The sequence below is a fragment of the Apaloderma vittatum genome, unplaced genomic scaffold (assembly GCF_000703405.1).
Source record: "Apaloderma vittatum isolate BGI_N311 unplaced genomic scaffold, ASM70340v1 scaffold18676, whole genome shotgun sequence".
Lineage (NCBI taxonomy): Eukaryota > Metazoa > Chordata > Aves > Trogoniformes > Trogonidae > Apaloderma > Apaloderma vittatum.
The window spans coordinates 4,273-21,146 of NW_009721441.1; the positions used below are offsets into that span (position 1 = coordinate 4,273).

A 16,874-nucleotide genomic window follows, 5' to 3' on the forward strand; every position below is an offset into this window, starting at 1 on the left:
AGAAAGATCTATTTTAATTATTTGCTGTTTTCAGCAGAAGATGTTTTAGCAGTGGGTTGGTCATGTTTCTTTACAAAGATTTTCTATATCCTAATATCCTACTTGCCAACTGCTGCCACTGGAAAACTGGAGAAGGTTTAAAGACATCCGTTGTTTTTCATCATAGGTTGCTACTGTTTGGGGTCCAGTAACAGGTGCTTTTCTTTGTATTTTCCTCAGCGAGCATTGCTGGAACAGAAGCAGAAGAAGAAGCGCCAGGAGCCGTTAATGGTTCAGTCCAATGTGGACAGTCGCACGAGAACGCGCAGGATGAAGCATTCAGAAGAACAAGCACCACTGGTTGAATCGTATCTTAACAGCAACAGCAGCACCATATATCATGGTATACAAGCGTGATCTATCGCATGTACATTTACTGCAAGACATAGCGGGATGCTCTCCATGCTAAATTTCCGCTCATGAGAATAAACGTTGTTCGTTTGGACTTTTTAGTAAATAATTGGTATCCTTCACTTGTGTTTGGGGATAAACACCTCGGAATTTGTAATGTTAGCCTAACAGGAGGGAGCGAGGTACTGGCTGCCATTTCAGTGCTGTGGGGAAGAGAGAGTGGCTTGTCCCTTCTGCAATGAATATTTAAATGTCTTCAGCCTTGGTTCCTTCTGAAGTAAAGCTTATGCTATTCTCTCTGTGTATTCCTCTGTACGTAAATTTGCGTAAGCCTGACAGTGTTAATGATAAATTTGAAACCTGTTGACTAATTGCAGCTAAGTTTGAATGTAATAATTTCAAAGATACTGTGTTTCCTCAAGGTTCATTAAAGTAGATGTGTAGGTAGAGACGAGCATCTCAAACTTGTACAATGTGGTCTGCACTTCCTTATTAAAGATCACAGAACCCTGAAGGGACAGAGACACTTTAGGTGTCACAGCCACAGGGAAAAAATTATAATGTCATTTCTGTATTCCTGGACTTCAAAGAATTTAATCATCAGAAGTAAATCCGAAGGAAAACAGTCATTGTTTAGCTCTGTGCTCGTATGGCTGATGCTTGCTGGCCCCCTAATGAGGGTGGGTGCATAATTTTCCTCAGGATTTCCTGGAGGAAAAACTTGGGTAACCCTTGTTCAGTGTAATGTCTCTTGTAGATCTTGTTCCAAGCTGCTAACACTCCAAGAGTTATAATTTTCAAATTTTCCTGGTTTTCAGATTTTTAATTTGAATATGTTGTAAGAGATTCACAAGCCTCTGTTGCAAAAGGCTTCCTTCCCTGAGTATTGATGGGACAGGAGCCGAAATCTACTGGTACTGGCAAAGCAGTTGGCTGTTTTCAGGTTGGGAATGCTACTAGGTGGCAGAGTACTTAAGATTTAATGTCTAAACCCAAAACTTCAAGATGCATTTGTGAATCCACCTCTGGAAAAAAGACACAAACCACCCAATATTTTTCTTTTAAACAAACAAACAAAAACTTAATCCATTATTTAGTTCAGTTCTCTGTCAAGTACACTGCACTTGCTATACTTTTTGTCTGCACTGTCATTTCATTTTCAGTCAGTGGTGACATCTTTCAGAAAGGAGATGGTAGATATTTACTGGACTAATTAAGCACACTGAAAAATGCAAGTTTCAGAGTCTTTTACCCCTGGTTTGCAATTGGTGGAATTGTTTTTGTTACAGCTCAAGATTATATTGTTAGAAACTGGAAATTTCATTGAATAAATGATAAGATTTCCTTAATAATGGGCCTTTAAACCTAACAGCTTGCAGAAGCACATTTTATCCCAAGTGATTTCAGATAGAGAATTATTTTTTTCTATTAGTATTATTTTAATTGTTTTTCTAATAAATATTAAGAATTTTAGTTTGTTTTCTTTTTATTTAATCAGAGAAAACAGACACTTTCTCTTTTTCACTCAATAGCTTATCAAGGGTTCAGAACCTTTATAATAAGTAGTATCTTATGGTACAGAGGTGGCATTGTATACTAAACCTTCTGTATTGTCAGTTGAACAAGGTTTTAATTTTCACAGATGAAACAGGCATCACTCCATAAATGGTAGCAAATTTCATATCTGCACTAAATGAGTGAGATTTTTCAACAGTTGGCACTAGAGTGGACTTTCTAATTTAAGTGAGATTAGCTGTGCTCTTAAGGTAAAAAAGATCCTTCCTGTAGTATTATACTGTGCCATTCATTGGAATACTTACTAATTTATTCCCCTTAATTCAGTTTGTTCTAAATTTGTCTCTTAACCGCTTTCAATATTTCACAAGGTTTTGGAGAAGGAAGAAAATACATTAATGCTTCTCATATTCAACCCCCAGTTTGTTAATACATGGGGACAGCTGTCCTTGTAATAAACTGTGCAGTTAGCAAAAGCCATCGTAGTAGAACATAATTACCTGGTAAAGTGTTTTATTGCCTTGTAAAATCCTTTGTTAGGAAGGCTGCTTTTGAAAATATTATAAGAACTTCAGAAGTGTCGTTTTTTGGTGTGGTCTTCCCTGGGAATGAGCTTTGTGTCTTAGGTTATGCTCTTGGCACGGTCCGTAGTTAGATTTCGATGGCCATTTTTAACTCCGGTTTTCAGCTTCAGGGTTGACACTTTTTTCCCCTTCAATGAGAACGTTTGTATGTGGGAGTGTCGGATGCATGAGGCAGCTGGGCTGGTTGTAAAGAACTATTCTGCTCTTTTCCGTTCATTTGTTTCTGTTACGGGCATGCTGATTTTTAGTTAAGAATGTCTCTTTGATGGGACTTGATGGTCTACTGAATGAACTACATTGCTTGGATGAGCATGTTTGTGAAATCAATTCCTGTACTGCAAATGCTACAGAAAGAACACTTCTTTCCACCTATCATGGTCCTCTGCTCGCTCTTTTTGTTTTTTTTTTTCTTGTACTAATTCTGTGTAGCACAAGAGTACTTGTTGATTTCCACAAATAATTGGATGCCTGTGTGGAGGTATCTCTATGGCACTTTGAGCAAAGTAGGTCAGAGATAACATCTCAGCAGTTCTGAGATGATAGGCTTTCTGCGCTGGGAAATTTTCTTTCATGCGCTGCTGTAGCTTGTCCTGCTGCAGTTATCTGTGCTGCAATGCATCCCTGATGGGCAACTCTGCTCTGGAATAAAACCTCATTTAATTCCAGAATAATTACCGGAGTGTGGAGTAAAAGGCAGTCACTTTTGTCTGGAATAGAACATTGGCCTGGTGAGCTATTTGTACGTGGCTGTAGTGAAACAGCATATTTCGGTGCGTAAGCCAATCGCTAAGTTTTTCCATATAAAGGAGCCCTTGGCTGCTTTTGAACCTCGGCAGGGAGTTACAGGGTGATTGCTGCTAGACCTCTGGCTGCACACAAATTTTACTTCATCTAGCTTGGAGACGAAGGGAAGTGCCAATAAATCTAAGATGCAGTAGGATGGAGGGTTGTTAATTAAGGGCTGTGACTGAGCTCAGCTGGGGCTGCTCACGAAGGAAATAATACAGATGTGGCTTTCCTGTACTTGTGTTTGCTCAGAATTGAAGATGCTGGGACCATTTAATGCAGTATGGAGGTATAGGCCTCTTTTGATTTTTTTTTTCTTGTTAGTTTAATAATTAACAAATTGGCTCTGCTGAAAGCGTGTCTCCAGAGTAAGGAGGAATATTGCCAGAATCACCACTTCTTTTTCTTTTTCTTAAATGCCTTCAAAGCAGAGAGGTGACTTGCTGGTAGGATGAAACAGTGTCCCTGTTCCCTGCCAAGTGCTAGTAGCAATTCCTCCAGGTGCTGTGAGACTTGTAAGGGGATGCGTGCCCTTCCACTGAGGAGGTGGCTCTGCAGAATTCACCGTGCACGAGTCTCCAGACAGATTATTTCTTAGTTCCTGCCCATAATTCACCTACAGGTAAAAGTTTTCAGATCCTGTAGCTGGTAAATGACTTGCATCTAGATATTTTTAAAACCTTTTGGTTTTTGGCATAATGCCTAATTAACTAATAACAACAAAAGTATTTGAGTTACCTGTGGGAACCGACATGAATGAAGGTGAACGGGCTGGCTGGAGACAGAATGAACCCTGGGCACTTGGGTCCACGAGTGCTTGGTTTGAGCTGCGTGTTAGCCAGCGGCAGTACAGTGCTTGCCTGTCAGCATCTGTCGGTCAGGTGGCACCAAGCATGCAGGAGTTGCTTCTGTTACTTGGAAGGGGTTATAGAGAGATGTTTCATAGAAGCAGAACCTCTTGTTTTGTAATCTCTGCATCTAGGAATGTAGGCATGCTACTAGAAGAAATAATTTCATGGCACTGTTTCTACAGCATTTCTAGGTAAGTCCAGGACAAAACTGAGTATATGGAGATAACAGAAAACAGTCATGTAAAATGATGAATGCAGTCTCCTTTTTTTTTTTTTTTGGTTGTTTTTTGTTTTGTTTCTTTTTCTCCACTGAAATGAAGGTATCAATATAGTTTAGGCACCACACTTGTAGGCTACCCCCTGAAGTATCTGCCTGCCACTTCCAGCCACGGATGTCCTTCCGTTAACTTCCATGGGGTTTGGCTCCAGTTGTTAGTATTGCAAATAATAGCCCCCTCCCTCTTGCAGTACCAAATACAACTTCCTCGTTATTTCACCATTATAAATAGTGAAATAAGAACCAATAATGACATTTTGTATTGCTATTAAGTTAACATTCTATGAAGGACAATAAAGTCTTTTATTCACTCGAATAAATTTAATCCCTCTGTGAGGAGAGAGATCACTTACTTTGTCTTCTCTTTCTTCTGTTCTTGTTATTGTCAATTTAGTGTTCTTCATAAGGACATACTGCTACATGTTCGTTTAAAGTTTTTATGAAATTTTACTTGCCATTCTGTAATGCCTCACAATCGCATTTGCTGGTCTGTTTTCATGTATCTCTACACCACTTTTCCTGAAGTTTTCTGAAAACCTGTACAAACTCTCTGTAGCCTGACAGGATATTGCAAAATTCAGCTATTTACAGTTCTTTTCAATTTGGATTGCAAATACATACTGAATATTCCTGGAGCCAAGTAGCATGCAGAGAGGCACTAGTTACTGTGACAATTTAATTACAATATTTAATTACATTTGATGCAAATGCTGAAAGCCTATTTTTACAGAGAAGACTGATTTTACCTCTGTGAAAATGGTGAATTTCCATTGGGGAGTGATTCTTCTTTTCACAGCACTGAGGCAGGCAGAGAGTTGAATGAGTGCCAGATATGCTTTCATTAATATTACCCTACTTTGTTGCAGCTGTGGCTTTTTTTTTTTTTAAACTTAAAATTAAAAATGTTTTCAATTAGATACTCTCAGAGTAATTTTCATGGCTCCTTCCAATTTAGAGATTTAGATTAACAATGTGTAAAAAGGCAAAATTACTTTCTTACTCTCCTTCTTTGACATTTGGCAGCACATCTAGATGTAATGGTTGTGTGGTGTGTCGAACAAACTTCTGATGACAAGTCATAGCTCTGGACTGTTAAATTGGACGTGTCGCTCTGTTCCTTTACCATGAATGATGTGAGAGATTTTTCTGATGAGTATCAAGCTGTCAGCTTTATAAGATGACGTCAGTTAACCATTCATTTAAAAATCCATATATTTTTGTGTTCATCAGAACAGTATCTCACCAACCGTTTTCCACTGACCTTGAAATGAGAAGGTATTTGTTTATTTTTTGAAGATAGCAAAGAATGTTCTGTGCACAAGACTATTAATACTGAGAGATCAGGCAGCACTCCAAGTATCATGTAGGCAAAATACTTAACTTCCAATAAGCATATATTCTGAAATCTCCTGTTCAGCTGCAGTCTCTCCATATTCATCCTTTAAAGCACCTTTTTGATTTATCATCAGTCTTTACTGCACTGGCACATTTCAAAACAAACAAAACTAACCCAGCAGCAAGGATCAGGGAGAAGTGGGCAGGAAATGGTTTTTTTGTGGTCGCTGGTACTAAAACATTTGAGAAGGAAGTTACGAGGCGATGGCTCAGAATTCCTTGAAAAAGTCCCTTCTCTTTGTTTTAAAGTCTGACTTAAAGGATGTTTATTCCAGTTACTATTTCACAACTAGCTGTTTTTTTCAGTCCTTGACAACCTCCGTGCCCGGGAGCTGCTGGGGCGAGGTGGTGAGGGTCACCTCAGCCCTTGCGGAGGGAACACAAAATCATGGAGAGCAGGAGAGGTGCCAGAGGACTGGAAGAAAGCCAATGTCACTCCAGTCTTCAAAAAGGGCAAGAAGGAGGACCCTGGCAACTACAGGCTAGTCAGCCTCACCTGCATACCTGGGAAGATGATGGAGCAGCTCATTCTTAAGGCCATCTCTAATCAGTGCAAGAAAGGAAGGTTATCAGGAGTAGCCAGCATGGATTTACCAAGGGGAAATCCTGCTTGACTAATCTAATCTCTTTCTACGAAGGTGTGACCAAATGGGTAGATGAAGGGAGAGCAGTGGATGCCATATACCTTAACTGCAGTAAGGCTTTTGATACTGTCTCCAATAACATCCTCGTAGGAAAACTCAGAAAATATGGGATAGATGATTGGACTGTTGAGGTGGAGAGTTCAGAGGGTTGTGATCAGCGGCACAGAGTCGGGTTCACTTGAGTGAATGAATACGGCCATATTTAAAACATTTTAGAGAACTGCCTGGTCATTTAATATAGGTAATTTGTAAAGTAATTATAAGGTGGATTGTCATCTCTAAAACAATTAAAGAAACACAGTTTTTAAAGAGAAACTGAGCTATAAATATAGGATAGATTGCTGGGTTGGCAAATCACACCTATTTAAAGACTGTGGAGTGGGGACTCTAGTTCCCTGTTTAGTTCTATGCTGTGGGTTTCTAAGGTACAGTCTGTGCAGACATGACTAAATCCATTTCATCTTACTCCTCTGAGAATCTCCGTAGTGTTTCTGTTGCTGTTCCTGCACATGAAGGACCTGCTGTACAGGGCCAGAAGCCTAGGGAGAATTTCCCACTTCGAAGAGAGATTTCTGACAGTCTACATGTCATTGAGCATCATTTGGTCTTTTGGGGGGTTATGAAGCTTGTCGGTGTATCTTTGAAAGTAAATTTATGGGCAGTCGATTTGTTCCAGCATGGTTCTTTAGTGGACTTTTAAAATCCTTTTAAAGAAAAAGAAGGGACTAGTGTGAAGCCCCAAGTGCCAGAGTGATATTCCTCTGAGATAAGCCATGATCACCGTGTGACACCAGTGGGGCGTAGCAGTTAACAGCGACTGGCAGCTGGCACCAGAGTCTCTTGGTGCCCACCTACAGGTTATTTTGTTTGAGGTGAGGAGTTTGATGATTCCTTTATGTATTTCACAAAGGTAATTATTTTTATGCCATTGTAAACTCTATGTTATTTCACTTCCAGACTTGACCTGACCAGAAGAAAGAGTTATTGTGTGTGTTGCTTTCACAGATTGAAATATTGACCTCAAAGTGTGTCATGCTTTTAGAAAATTAGAAATTCTCTTTTCACTTTGAAAACAGCTAGCATTGCATGAATTATGCTGACATTCACAGTTTATGCCATGCATATTATATTGAGACTTCTAAGGAATTAATTAATTTGTGTATGTTATAAAGTAGGAGGAGTTTTTAATTTCAGCTTGGGTATAGTTTCACCATAAAAAGCATGACGGTTCTACTTATCATACGGTGATATATACAATTGTGCAATATGTGTTTTGAAAATAGCCTTCCGATGATTCCTTAATTACGGGGAAAAGATGTAGCTTTAAGCAAAGGCAATACAAATTCCAAACGAAATTTTGCTGACGCTGTTGATGATCAGTCTGGCAGAGACTTACTGTGACGAAAAGTGCTTCCTGCAGTGGCTCAGTAACTTTAATATTCTGATGTCACTTTTGGCCTGAAAGTTAGGAGCTGATACAGTATTGGAGGGAGGGAAAAAAGTTAGGAAATATACCTCCACTAACCTAACACTTTCTGGTTTTTAGTGTAGCTCTGCAAATTTTGTTTTATTTGACTCTGCTCTGCATGAATAATCTGAAATGCCAAACAAACTCTACTACGTCTGCTTACTCTTTTATGCCTTCACAGAGTTCTCAATTCATTACCCCTTCTCTTTCTCTCTTTCTTTCTCTCTTCTCTCTCTGTCTCTCTGTTTCTCTTTGATGGGGTACCCTGAATCTCTCAAGCAGTGCAAGAGGCCGAGCAGGAAGATGTAAAGGTGGTAGTGGATGCCCAAGCTCCGAAACCAACTAAAAAAACCAAGGCAGCAGCTGCGAGCTGTCAGACTGGCAGCACCAGAAAGGAGAAAAAAGGGAAACACAAAGGTTAGCTGCATGAGGCTGAATGCCAGATGTTGAATTGACTGCAAAATACTTATTTTTATTTTCTTTTTTTTTTCTTTGAATTTCTGGAAGTTCCCTGGAAGTCTTTTACTGACATTTTTATGAGATTGGAAAATGTAAATGACTTGGTCTCGTCTCAGCACGTACAAACTGGGAGTGAAGGAGCGGTAGAATTTGTACACTGATTACAAAGGTTAACGTTTGTTCCAGTTGCAGAAGAGGAAAAAAGTACTGATGGAAAGATGCTGGTGTTTTCCTGCAGAGTTTAAGAAATGAGAACAATCTTACACCAATGTATTTTTTTTTAGACTATCTGCATGTAATGTAATTTGGAGAAACAGCCTTAAATTGCAGTAATTTCTGTACAGATGATTACTGAGATTTAAACTGTAGAAATCAGAGGTGAAGTGGGCATTTTGAAAATCAATTCAACAAAACAGAGATGACATCCTCAGAGGAGTTCTTCAGGTTGTTACTTCCATGTTACTCTATCCCAGCTGGTCGGCATATGGGAGGTGCTTGTATGAAAAATTTTCTGCAATGACTTTGGGTAAGATTAGGAAGACAAAAAATACACTGTTGATAATGACAAAAGGGAGGGTGGCAATGGCATTGCCGTCAATAGATTTACTATTTGAACTACGTAGACTAGATGGAAGAAGTAACAAGCTACTCGACTTTCATGCACGCTCACAAAAAGAGAGGGGATTTTGTACCACATGTGGTTTCTTTTTATTTGGTGGTGAATGACTAATGAAACTAATCAATACCTTCCCAATTATTATTGTTTTAAAAGAAAACCTGTCTTAGGCTGTAACCGAGCATTGTGCAGGGTAACACTTAAGTCATGGTTACCGTGTGGGGCTACACTTGCTGGTGAGCTGTCGTCAACCTTCCCTGCTAGAGTTAGGCAGCTTAGGCCATGAGCCATGTGTGCTCATGATGAAGGAGTTGCACCATGGTTTATTATCTCGTAGCAGGTAACACCTCAGATTTTTCTCATATACCAATAATATTTTTATTCGTTTTCTGAAAGATTCCCAGAACTGACCAACGTTGGTGTGTTTTAACAGGTGGAAATTGTGTCAGTAAAAGTAATGTCACTTTATATAGACTTTATATAGAATTTTTGCCTGCTGATACTTCTCTAGGTCTTGGAAACTAATATTGTTACTTATAGAAACCTCTGCTTGTGCTGCCTCTCTTACGGCTCATCCTGCTACGCTACGCATGGTCTTCCCTGTCATCCTGCATTTGCCCATCTATGGCATCTTCTGTATGTTTCCATACATCAAATATATGAAACAAAATTTGAATACCTCCTCTCCCGAAGTTTATGCTGATGATCAGTAATAAATCTCAAGTAACAAATCCCCCTGGCAGTTAAAGCGTGTTCAGAGCATACACATGGCACCTTCTCATCCAGCTCATTGACTTTTTCCACACACTGATATTTAACTGTTCATTCATGCTTGATGTCACCCTTGGAATTCTATCCAGTTCACTTTTGATAGTGTTGTGAACTTGGAGTGTTTGCAAGGGGTTATAACTGGATTTGCAGTCTTGCAGCTTTACTGAAGCTTCAAAATATTTTGTTATTGATGAAAAAATAAAACTGAATGCAACTTAATGATTCAGGAGGGGTTTTACTGATCAATCCACTACAGACGTAGCTTATTTGTGTTACTTAGGAATGAAGAAGTTGCAAGTGGTAGCACAACCTTGTACTGGAACTTGTATCAATTTTTCAGTTAAAGAGTCAGTATAAGTCTTAAGAAAAGATTTTAGAATAATATTGAATGGATTTGCTAATAACTTCAGATCTAACTAATGAAAATAGATAAAGATTAAATGGTTTTATACCATTTTATGGCACAGGAGATTTTGTTAGAGGAAGTTCATTGGTAATTAGACCAAATCTTGGAAATTTTAGGTTCTGCTTTTAGCTTTGCGATTGCTTCAGATTTTGTCTTCACTCTGACTACTCTGACCTTTGTATGTCCTGTAAATGAGCAGGATGAATGCTGAGGAGTGAATGCACTTTACACGCTAAAGTAGCATTTTAAAGCTTGCTTTCTCAGCACAGCCAAGCTCTTTGTGCTTTAAGAAAAAAGAACCTTTAGACCAGATCTTATGAATAATAAGCTAATTCAGAGCAAAAATCATTGAATTATACATTAATAGCTCTTGAAGCTGTAGTGTAATGATTGTACTCTGGTCTTAGATGTGTAATGCTTTTTTAAGTGGCTCGAAGAATGATGAAACTGTGATCACAACCATGTGCGAAAGACAAACACGAGGAAATATTAGGTTTAATGAGGTTACACTGACATAAAGCAAGAAAAGGAATGTGGCTAATTGCTCATGTAGAGCTGATTGTGCCTCTCAATTTAGGGGTCAGTGCATTTGTTAATTCTGTGATGGGTAGTATGCTATTTAGCATTTTTTTTTCTAAATCTGTGATTATTACTGGTATTTAATTCTTAATGGCTGTATCCAGTACACACTGTACCTATTCTTAAAAAGAAACATTATTTTTGTGAGACGGAGCCTGCAAATGCAGTACGATGATGACATTTTGTAGTAGCTTAGCTCGTTAAACTGGTATTTCTGAATGCTCCTGGTTTGTTGTTTGACATATTTAGTATTGGAAAAAAGCCACAAAATGTAACAAATGAGTATGTAAATTGTTGCCATTCCAGTGGAGACAAGGGATCAAAATTCTGATTTGATTGTGGGCTTGGTGTACAGTATCTCTAGATGATTCAACACAAGTGAAAATAGTTGCAGCAGGAACCTGTGAGAGAGTGTGCACAAACAGAAGACTGGAGCTTAGTTTTAGATATCAGATACCTTCATTCTTTACAGTTTGAGGTTCCTGAAAGTACTACAGGTACATAGTGATGTGGGGTTTTCTGTTATGTTGCACATTAAATGTGTTTAGTATGTTGGGTATTCCCTGCTTGTCTTTACGAAAGTCACAAAACAAATGAGCTGCTCTGACACACAGTGCTTTTCCTGCCAGGATGGCTATTTCATGTTTTGATTTGGTTTGCTTCTTCCGTGTTTCTCTTCTCTCTTTCACGCCTATCTGTCTGTTTTGATTTGTGCATCCTGTCCCATTTTTATATGTAACAAGCAACTACATTAATGCTGGCTGACTAAGAAAGCAGCACCATTTGTTGGATGAGAAGCAGCGTTTCTCACTGTAACACTTCTTCTGACAAGGGGAGGGAAGTTCATGTAGAGTAGATTTATCTTGGCTTCCCTGTGCTTTAAAGGGTAGGAGGAACGGTAAGTGAGCTTCCAGCAAGAAAAGTCCTGTTATTTCTAGATCTGACAACCCTTTCAGTCTGTGCTTTGGCAACACATGAATTTGATTGTGAAGAAGTCATTTTGGCCTCCTCGGGATAGAGATTTATGGAAGTACAGTTCCTGCTGCAGTTTTCTAGGTTGCATCAAAGTGAATGTAGAGCTTAGTGCTCGGGTATTTGTTTGTAACAACCTGATCTGGTGTTAGCAGTAGTCCTTCTTTTGAGGGAAGTTTGGATTAAATAACCTCCAGAGGTCCTTTCCTAAAAAAAAATACTTCTATTTGCCCCCTTTCCCTAAAACCAAATCCCGTTGTGATTTAGCGGTTGCTTGAACCCGTATCAGTGGATGCATCGCCCCTATGAGAACAGGCATATACTGGGAAATGGCTTACAAAGTATTGACAGCTACAATGTACGTAAGGTCATTCTGTCCTAAAAAACAGACCCCCAAAATACTTTCCCCTGCTTCAGACATTCTGCTTTTTCAGTAAATTCCTTCTGAGGTGAGCTTCACCCAACGGTGAGAGAGAGAGTGAGAGTGAGAGCTCAGAACATGTGGCTTGAGATTTTCTCTTCCTGAAATGACCTCCCTGACCTTGGTCAGCTCTTCAGATCTGATCTGCAAAGGGCTGCAGAGTATTCTTAAAACTTGTTCTCTGAGCAATATGCCTGACTTAATGTGTTGAATTTGTGTCTTAAATTCTTTAGAAAATGAGAACACGAATTTTTGTATCCTGCATTTCCTCATTTGTAACGTAGGGTCAGAACTACTTGTTTTCTGTACTGTGATCCTTTCCTCATATGTAGTCTTCTGCCATCCAGTCACTGAGCTCAATTATTTCTCTCTTACATACGAAACCTTTCTAGTTTCTTTCTTAGTTTGCAAATGTCCTATGAAGAAACTATTGATTTGTTAATAGTTATTTTAAAATAATTTAGAAATCTATTTATGGTGTCCTAGATGAAGTAAAGACTCTCTGTCCATAATCACTTAATCATTCTTTCAGGTTCTTACAAGTTCATGTTAAAGAACCAAGAAGAAATAACATTTGCTGAAAATCTTTTCACAGCACAACGCTTGCATGTGTAAATGCATGCAGAGAGGAACATGATGTGTATGTATACAATTAGATTCTTTTCCTGCAAGATCCATTTACTGGGGATTCATGCAGTATATAGTCAAAATAATGTCCTTAAATAATGTTTTGGAGAGCTGACTCACTGTCCTTATGGCTCTAATTTGCTCCTGGGTAGTTTGTCACATCTAATTTGTAACTTATTTTTTCAGGACCACCTTTGTGCATCGTACACTGCAGTCAGATAGCAAAACCTTTCCTCATATTTGGTCTCTCGATCATCTATACGTGGTACCCACATATAGCAGTTGCCTCTTTGAACATTCCCTGGTCATACATAGCTTGGTAGTGTATAGTTTGTGTGTAGATAATTAACATTCTGTATATTTAAAGCAAAAGAAGGAACCATACTTCCAGTAAGTGGGTGAAAAGGAGTCAGTGCGACAAAGAAAGTGAGAATGCAGGGAGACATCCATCTTGAGTATCATCATTGCACAAGCCTGGAAGTGATTTTGGACATTACATAGGTGATGGGAACGTTGCCTTTTGAACTGTGACCTAGAAAGACACACTTATCTCATTATGTACAAAAAAGAAGTGTGTATGTGTGCTTGCATTTAATGCCATTTTACACACACATATGTAGCTACAAAGACGTGCACACACACAAATATTACAGATATTAAATCTGCATCTGTCATAAACCATCTACAGTATTCTAATGCAACAGAAGTTCTTTCCTTTTTTATCTCTGTCTGGCTACATCTCACATTCCCTTAAATGGGGTCACCAGTGGAACCGTTCATAATGCTTAATAACGCACTCTACCAGTGATGCACTCTTTCAGAATACTGAAATTGATTTTTCTTCTCTAAAAGCGTGACCTGCTGGTGTAGCCTTTGTCCTAACGCCTAATAATACGTGATGTTCCTGACAGCATGGGATGTGAGCGCAGATGTTCTGCAGGCATCAGAAAAAAGCAGCCTCAGTGCAATGTCTGATGCTGTCGAAGACATTTCATTTGCTGCAGATCAATGTCTGCTTTGAGGAAGGATGATTAAGGTGTTTTGTTCCTTTTGAAATCGGTTCTCAAAATTACATTTGTATCGTCCAAAGCTTAATAAAGGGCTAGACAGATATGTCTGAGTTATGAGCATCTCGTTAAACTCATGGATGCTTAATGCTTTTGAAATTCAGAGTATTAAGGTAAGAAGCTAACTTTAGGCAGCCACGTTCATGGTTTATATGGTTTAAGCTGTTAAAAATACCACCTGAGCAACTACCTGTCTGTTTTAGAGCACCTTTGATGTAGGGCTTATGCTGTGATAACTTTTAAGAAAAAAGCCACACTCTGCCTGCTGCACTGGAAACTACACTGTTCATTCTGCATCGTACAGAGCTTCTGTCTGAAATTGCCACCCTAACAAGAGGAGAAAAAATTTCCGTGGACTTTCAGTCCTTCAGGGTTGGATGGACACGTTTTTTTCTTTGTTGTTAGTTTTACTATAAGTAAATCAGAATTTACAGGGTTGACATAGAAGTTACCAGATGAGGGTCTGTGTGATGCAGGTGAGTCAATAATTCCTCATGGTCTTGAACTCAGTGAATTTAATACTTCCTGCGCTGTCGGACTGCATCTTCTTTCAGTAGTGGCACAGCCAGAGCTGTTCTGAGGGTGAGGACCACTCTTTTTTCCACTTATACTTCGTATCGCAGTGGCAGTGACAGCGAGTATGGCTAAGTACAGTTAAGCATGCTACATGTATAATCCAGTTGTCTTTTAATACAAGTTGACAGCTGCTGGCAAAGTGGGTTGAAATATGTATTCATGGAGACTTCTGCTACAGATCACAGTCTGAGAAAATCCCAATCCCTACAGCTCCTTTTTACAGGATTTATTCAGCTCTGTTTGGTGTGAGAAGCAGCATATTCTTTTGCTGAAATAGCTCTTCGTAGTCATTGCTAATTCTCCAAAATGTTGCTTGCTTATTAACAAAAACTTCAGAACAGCAACAGTATATAGGCTTATGTTATTTACTATATCTGTATGTGATAATATTATGATTTTTATTTGTGCAAAAGTGCATTTTTATGTAGTTAATTTAGTAATCTATACCATCACCAAGTCTTAACTAAGAGCTGAAGTACACTTGCAGTCTGATGTTCTATAACTTGCTGTCTTGAAAAAAAAATATTATGAGCTTGTTCTAAGAACACACGCTATCCCATATTTTAATTTTTCTGTCTTCAGAGGTAATTTATGGCCGTAAAGAGGTAAGTAGTTTCTTTTTGGCTATAATCAGAAGTCACAGAATGACGGCAGGCATATTTAAGCTTGCTAATGTTCTGCTCTTCCTGTTGTATACACTGCTACATGCACTTGCAAATTTTGCAGGTTTCTGAAACTTGGAAGCATCGCGTGGTTAATGAGGGGATATGGCATAAGCTGGGACTCAAGTTTACTGTTTCTGGCCCAGTTGCGTGTCCTTATGAAAGCTGCGTCTGTTGCCTTTCCAGCCAGTTTCTTTTCTGTTTGGCTTTCAGTGTTTCTGGGGCATGGATGGGGGTGCTTTGGGGGCGAGGAGGGCAACTGTGAAATCCTGATCATCTCTTGCAAATTCTCTAGTGCAGTATGTGGGAAGTAAGATACTTGCCTTGGAGGGTAGTTTAGTCTTGTTCTAGTCTGCAAATATTATTGAATGTGAACCTCTGATCTCTGATTCTTAGAAAAGATGCTTTTTGTGAGTGAGCAATTATCTTTTCAGTAACTACCTGACACAAAGACAACGAAGGCTTTTGCTGTTGTTTGACAGGGATTGATGGCCCAGCTGCTTTTCAAGATGATGTTCAGAAGATAGAAAGTCAAGTGCAGATCCTCACTGTTGGACAGTCGAGCCATGATGAAGATGATGGAGAAAAAATGGCTAGTGGCCAACAACAGCAAAGCAAACAAGATCTTAGAACAGCAATGCAGAAAAAAGGTAAGTAGCCAGAGCTGCCTTCATGTTCTCATAGCTTGCTTTACGTACCTTGACTCCTTGTCTTGTTTTCACTGTCAGCCCTAGCCTAAGCAGAGGTTATTCTGCGTTCCTTCTCCTCAGACCCTTTTGGGGCTCTATTCTATTAACTCAGAAACATAATAGTGAAGTTCCCTCTTGTTCCAAGGAGCAAGAGCTCTCCAGGCTGTTGGGGATATGACTTTCCCATCTGCAGTGCAGTGCCACTATCAGCGTATCACGCAGATGCTAATGCTCATATCCATCTGTTAACATTTTTATATTGCACAAATCTGGAAATCGCTTACTTGAGGATTAAAAAAAAGAGTACAGAATAACAACCCTCGGATTATTAATTGTAGTTGTCAGTTAAATATTTTTCATGTATTCATAAAGTTTGTTTGTGCTTGCAGAGGTGAGAATTACAGCACCGTGTATTCTCTGCACAGTCCTCAAATGTTCTGGAATGTTTTATTTTTTTTCTACAGGCATGCATGATTTGGGAGATAGATTGTGTATGTACGCATTCATGCATCCATCTCCTTCCTTCCTGCACTGTTGTCATCTCTCATTAGACATTAACTGTAGGAAGGAGAAGAAAATCTAAAATCCTCACAAAGCGTTTTCTGAAGGCATTTGCTTTGGAGTTGTTTGTCAGTGTACAGCTTTTGAAGCAAAGATGGCTCAAGCCAAGAGTGCTCTGATGCTTTAAGAATAAACTCTTTGTGTATAAAGAGCAAAATGTAAGTGCAAACTTGACTCATCTAGAATAGACTATTCATGCCTAAATGCCTGCCTCTTGTCTGCAGAGCAGTTCGCACTAAGATCCATTTTTTCTGGGACGTTACTCTGCAGATGTGAGCAACTTCAACTGAAATGGGCAGATTTTCTCCGAGTGTGGTATTTCCTGGGCATTTGAGTCAGAGGGATGTTGGCATGACTAACAAGTTCTGATCTGTGTGGCGATTGTGTTGCCTTAGACCATGGCTCAGAATATTTAATCGTCATGCACACTACTTACTAAAGCTACTTGACTTAAAAACTGTCAGCAGACTTCTCAAATTAGGTCAGAGCACTCAGATTTTTACTCTGGGGGACATTTCTATTTTTGATGTTTTTTCCAGGTTAAGGTATATTTTTATT

At 39.1% G+C, this 16,874-nt stretch overlaps 1 protein-coding gene across 1 annotated transcript in view; it reads left to right on the top strand.

The window, feature by feature from the left end:
* The first annotated feature begins 267 nt into the window (after positions 1-267).
* The window catches only part of LOC104269366 (tubby protein homolog), a 30,596-nt gene continuing 13,989 nt past the window's right edge, over positions 268-16,874 (top strand). Inside the window, exons 1-2 of the mRNA XM_009871401.1 lie at positions 268-382; positions 15,549-15,716. Coding sequence (XP_009869703.1) covers positions 268-382; positions 15,549-15,716 — 283 coding nt within the window. The remainder of the gene's footprint in view (positions 383-15,548; positions 15,717-16,874) is intronic.